The 6,257-nt window shown below is 51.9% G+C and overlaps 1 protein-coding gene across 1 annotated transcript; it reads left to right on the forward strand.

The window, feature by feature from the left end:
* Positions 1 to 6,257, forward strand: EAH_00061600 (Polyketide synthase, related; the record flags this gene model as incomplete). The annotated part of the gene is made up of 2 exons (XM_013393325.1): positions 1 to 3,636; positions 3,738 to 6,257. Coding segments are annotated over 2 exons (6,156 nt in total), but the record flags the coding sequence as incomplete, so codon positions are not given.

The raw sequence follows: 6,257 nt of genomic DNA on the forward strand, positions 1-6,257 counted from the left end.
GAAGCTCCTAGGACCAAATGGGCGCTTCATGGAGTTGGGCAAAAGGGGCATTTGGACGCATGAGCAGATGAAGGAAGCTCGCCCAGATGTTTACTATGAGACTATCGCTGTGGACACCATGATGGAGGAGGATCCTGCATGGTTTGGTGGCATGCTTGATAGAATCAGGGAGCGGGTGGAGAGCGGAGAGATAATCAGCCTTCCCCTGAAGGTGTTTGACATGGAGGATCCTGTTGAAGGGGGAGTAGCTGCATTCCGGTTTCTGCAGCGAGCCCAGCACATTGGAAAGGTCGTCGTCAAGTTTGCTAGCGCAATTGAACCAGTGGAAGATGGAGCTATTGTTATAACGGGAGGCCTAGGCGCGCTGGGTCTGGTTGTTGCCGGTTGGCTTGCAGAGGAAGGTGCTCGGAACATTGTCTTAATAGCCCGCCGCGATGCTCCGCCTGCACCAGGTAACGTACCGGAATGGGACTGGCTATCGAATATAAACTGCAAAGTCAGTTTCTTCTCTTGTGATGTCTCGAACTACGAAAGTGTACGTGGTGTATTCAAGAAGATTCAGAAGACTGTGGCTCCAATAAAGGGGATATTCCATGCAGCTGGAGCTCTTGCAGACTCCTTGCTTGACAGTCAGTCTCTCGAAGGACTTCGTCGCGTTTACAATGGCAAAGTCATAGGTGCATGGAACATCCATCGTGTCTGCGAAGAGCAGGGCATCGACAAGGATCTTCAGTTCTTCGTGCTTTTTTCTTCAATATCTTCTCTCATTGGAAACGTCGCACAGGCTAACTATGCCTCAGCCAACGCGTGTTTGGATGCATTGGCACGGTGGCGCAGAAGAAAAGGGCTTTGCTGTCAGTCAATTCAGTGGGGGCCATGGATTGAGCAGGGCATGGCTGTGGAGATGAGGCAACAGTTGGCTAGGAATGGCATGAAGGGCATCACGAACGAGCTTGGATTTAGAACTCTTCACGACGTTCTTCTTCACCCGGAATGCCCCCCAGTCTTAGCTTGTCAGGCATTCAAATGGAGAGCATTCTTCATCCGATACGTCACCGTCCCTCCTTTGTTTGAGGGGGTTCCACAGGAGGCTGCAGATTTGCCAGAGTCATCCGGGATGACTATGAAGCATCTCTCTGCAGCGGAGAGGAAAGAGTTCATCAAGGCCCAAGTGGCCGCAGCGGCTCGCCAGGTTCTCGGCAGCAGCTCTGCTCCCTCCTTTGACAAGCCGTTGCAGGACCTCGGAGTAGACTCACTCGGTGCCGTTGAGTTCCGCAACCTCCTCTCCAAAAAGTTGGGCATGAAGCTCTCCGCAACTACTTTATTCGACTACCCAACATTGAATGCAATCACTGAATACGTCTTTGAAGCAACGGGGGAAGAAAAGGGTCCCGCTGATGGCAGTGCCGGACTTCAACTGGGGCGCGTCGCTGTTGTGCATGACGGCCTAGCTGTTGTCTCCGTTGCCTGCCGGCTTCCCGGACGGTCTAACTCGCCTGAGGCCGTGTGGCAGATGCTGCTTGACCGCACAGACTGCATGATGGATATTCCGCTTAGCAGGTGGAGCGTATACGAAATGTACAACGACGACTTCGACTTTCCGGGAAAGGCCTATGTCAAACGTGCAGCCTTTATTGACAATGTAGAGTACTTCGACAATACACTGTTCAACATCACTCCTCCAGAGGTTAAGGCCATGGACCCACAGCAACGGATCCTGCTTGAAGTCTCTTATGAAACCTTCATATCGTCAGGCTTCACCAAAACATCTCTCCATAATGCCAACATCGGAGTATTTGTCGGCGTTTGTAATCACGACTGGATCTACCTTATGTCTGATGACACAATTTCCTCCTTTTCGGGAACTGGATCTGCTGGATGCATCATTGCGAACCGCTTGTCGTACGTATATGGATTGAAGGGCCCATCGGTAGCAGTTGACACAGCTTGCTCCTCCTCCCTCGTTGCGGTTGATGTTGCATTCGAAAAGGTTTTCCGCGGAGATTGCAAATCCGCTCTAGTCGCTGGCGCTAACTTAATGTTGACTCCGCATCTGTTCATCGCATTTTGCAAGGCGCGCATGCTATCTCCCGATGGAAAGTGCAAAACATTCGACGCCTCTGCAGATGGATATGCGCGAGGTGAAGGTGTGGCAGCAGCCTTGCTTGTGCCTTTAAGTGAAGCTCAGGAAGCAAAAATGGAAGTCTTGGCTGTTATTCGAAGTACAGCGTGTAACCATGTAGGCCGCAGTGCCAGTCTTATCGCACCTAATGGCCCAAGTCAAGCCGATGTTGTTCGTTCAGCAATTGCCAGAGCAGGTATTAAGCCGGATGACATCTGCTACGTGGAGACTCATGGAACTGGTACAGCACTAGGAGACCCCATCGAGGTGCATGCTTTGAAGGGCGTTTTCGCTAATGGGAGACCTAAAGATGCCCCACTTGTTCTGGGCGCTGTAAAGACCAACATCGGCCACCTCGAGGGGTCGTCAGGAATTGCAGGGTTGATTAAGGCGATACTAGTATTGCAGAACAGGACTGTCCCTCCTAACATCCACTTTAAGAAGCTTAACGAACACATTAATGTCTCCGATTTCCCTGTTCAGTTTCCCACAGATACTGTTCAGCTGAAGGCAAGCGGGCCATCAAAGCGACTCCTTGCTGGCGTCAGTTCGTTCGGGTTTGGAGGGGCCAATGCTCACGTAGTTCTTGAGGAGGTACCACCCAGTCTCCGGTCTGTCAGGCGACCTGTAAGCAGGCAGAAAATCTGCTTTATGTTTACTGGACAGGGGTCGCAATACGTTAACATGGGGAAGGTCTTGTATGAGGAAAATGAGACATTCCGCTCGAGTCTGCTTAAGGCAAGCGATATCGTGGTCGGCATTTTGGGGGTTTCCATAATCGACATCCTCTACCCATCCCCGCAAAAGGAAAGTGAGGCGAGGGAACTTCTTGCCGGCAACACCATTTCCCAGTTGGCTTTGTTTGCATTTGAATATGCACTAGCTGAATTATGGATGTCCAAGAGCGTCTTCCCTGATATGGTCCTCGGACACAGCCTCGGCGAATACGTAGCAGCTTGCGTGGCAGGAGTTTTCACTCTTGAGGATGCTCTTCAACTGGTGGCTGCTCGCGCCAAGATCATGGGAGACACACCCTCAAAGGATGGGGTCATGGCAGCAGTCCGTGCCACAGAAGAACAAGGTGAGAAAGCCATTTCCGCCTATTATGGAGAAAAAAAACGGGAGTCGTCAGTCGCCGTTGTCAACGGGTTGAAGAGCATTGTACTAGCTGGTCCACGAAAGGATGTATCAGCAATTCTCGACCAAATGGAAGCTTCCTCCAGAGCAAAATTTCTCTCTGTTTCTCACGCGTTCCACTCCCCCTTGGTTGAGTCGACGTGTTCGCCATTCAAAAAGATAGTGGAGCAGGTGCACCTAAATGCGCCGCACGTTGAGATGATTTCCACTGTCACGGGTGAATTGTGTGACGAGGCACTTAGACAACCCGATTACTGGGCTGAGCACATCATTAAGAAAGTTCGGTTCTGTGATGCTGTCCAGCAGTGTGTTGCGAACGGGGCCACTTTGTTGGTAGAAATTGGGCCGCGTCCCACCCTTACGTTAATGGGAAAGGGGTGCCTTAAGGATCATGCAGCTAGTGCTCTTCAGTGGATTAATATGGTGGATACAGAAGGCGTCAAGCCGGAAACGATTGATGCTGTTGCTGCTGCTGCAGGTGGGCTATAATACAGGCTACCGTTGAGCCCTCCACGCAGTTACCAATTGGTATTCTCGTAGAATGGAGTTTGTCTATCGTGTCTTTCCAAATGCTGTGTGCAGCAAGAGGCGCTACACCGGCGTCCGTCGTCTTCAACAGGAAGTACTTCCCATGGAGAGATATCTGCCACCCGCTGCTTGGCCGCAAGGAAACTCGTGAAGACGGCCGCGTGGATTTTGTCGGCGGCCTAGGCGAAGAGGCGGAGTTGCTATTTGCTGATCACGTAGTCAAGGCTCAACCAATGCTGCCCGCAACATCCATGTTGGAGCTTATGGCAGTGGCCTCCAGGGAGGTGTTAGACAAAGGAGCAGCGGCAAGCCCGCCGTGCTTGTCCCAGCTTGTCTTTGAAAAGCCACTCACCTTCCAACCAGAATCAAAAGTATCTATATCCGTTTCTGTCGATTCGTATGGCCAGGTGCGACTAATGAGTACTTCAGAAGCCGATGAAGGAGAGGAGCGGATTCACGCTCATGCCCAAATTCTCACGAGTGCAATTGAGCTGCCAGACGTCGACAACAAAGGCATTCTTAAGGCTTGTCCTGATGAGGTTGACATGGCCACTGCATATGCAGAGTTCCAGAAGGTTGGCTTGTCATACGGTCCACGATTCCGCACTATCAAGCGCGCTTTCAAGGGTGAAAATGCCGTTGTTGGGCTTCTGCAGGCTGTGAGCCCCAAAAATTTCGAACGTGGATTTCGAATGCATCCCGCTGTTATGGACGGTGCGCTACAGCTATCAGCCATTTTACTATCGGAGAAAGGGCAGCGTAGGGCTATGATTCCATTTTCCATTGAATCTGTCACCATGCTAAGCGCGAGCGCAGACAAGGAAGTATGGGCGAGGGTTTCACTTCTGTCTAGGACATCAACGGCGGCCACCGTGGACGCTCAGCTGTTTACAGCCGATGGCAAGGTAATAGCCGATTTTGGCGGGGTCACATTCCGCCAAATTGATATGGAGCCATCTGCTGCGGTACCTCGAGATCTTTTGTGGTACACCGAATGGATTCCTGCCTCGAAGCTGGAGGCGCAAACTACAGCAGAAACTGAAAGTGAGAGTATTGGCCAACTATCGCCACTTAGCAACAAAGTGCAAACCCCCCTCACGCCGGAACCAGCTGACGAAGACAATGCAAATCCTCAGTCAGACGACATTGAACCATGTTCAACGGACACGTGCAGCACAGCAGAACCAACGAGGCCAACCGTCATTTTCCTCGACTGCACTGGAGACCACGAAGCCCTGCGCAGTGACTTCTCCGACTGTGAGGAGACGACCGTTGTGTGGCTCACCCAGCCTACAGCTGAGACAATTGCTAACACCCTGTCAATGCCCGATGCCTCTTCAGCTATCGCGTCGGAGAAAATGTTATTCGTCCTCGCACTCACATCCACCTCGACTCCTCAAGACACTCTTTCTTCAGTCCTGGAAATAGCCAAAATCATGGCTTCCCAAAAGGCTGCCCAGTTTTACCCTATGTGGATTCTTACTTGCGGGACCCAAGGGCCAACATACGACTGTGTGCACCCACAGAACGCGGGGATCTGGGGTCTTGTACGTTCTGTGCGCCTGGAGTTGGACGCTAGTGGAGTGTCGCACTTCATTGGATGCGCAGACATTGAAGAGGGACTGGATATCGCTAGAGCAGTTAATGAAATCATGGATCAGCATCTTGTTCATCCGCAGGAGTCGGAGATGCTTGTTCGTTCTGCAGACTTGGGTTCTGGTCTCCAAGTGCTTTTCCCGAGACTTAGCCGTTCTGGATTAGTCGTGCGTGGCCCACTGGAGTTGTATTTGCCTGACCGCGGAGCAGTGACAAATTTGGTACTTCGTCCGCAAGCGCATGTGCAGCCTGGTTCACTGGAGCCAGGCCAATGCCGCATTCGTGTGCGCGCAGTTGGCCTGAATTTCCGAGATGTGTTGAATGTCATGGGTCTTTATCCGGGGGACCCAGGACAACCCGGTGCAGACTGCGCAGGTACAGTAGTGGCAGTTGGCGACAAGGTCTCCGGTCTCAAGATCGGCGATAGCGTATTTGGTATTGCCCAAGGGTGTCTCAAAACGTTCGTCACAGCGTCTTCTGACTTGTTGAGACCGATGCCTGCCACATGTTCTTTCGAAGAAGCAGCTGCATTGCCGGTGGTAGCAGCGACTGTAGAGTATGCCTTGGGGCAGCTGGCTGAAGTTAAGGCTGGTGACAAGGTCCTCATACACACGGCAACAGGCGGCGTAGGACTTATTGCCATCCAGCATTGCCAGAAGGTAGGGGCAACAGTTTATGCAACGTGCAGTGGGGGTGTCAAGGAAGAGCATCTGAAGTCCGCCGGGATCCAGTATATCACAACTAGCCGAGACTCCAAGACCTTCGCAAAGGAGATGCGCGAGTTCCTAGGACCTGATGGACACATAGATGTAGTGCTGAACACTCTCGTAGAAGATTACATTCCGGAGTCCCTGAAGCTCCTAGGACCAAATGG

Source organism: Eimeria acervulina, genomic scaffold (genome assembly GCF_000499425.1).
Source record: "Eimeria acervulina Houghton genomic scaffold, Eah_scaff1611, whole genome shotgun sequence".
In the NCBI taxonomy this organism is placed as follows: Eukaryota; Apicomplexa; class Conoidasida; order Eucoccidiorida; family Eimeriidae; genus Eimeria; species Eimeria acervulina.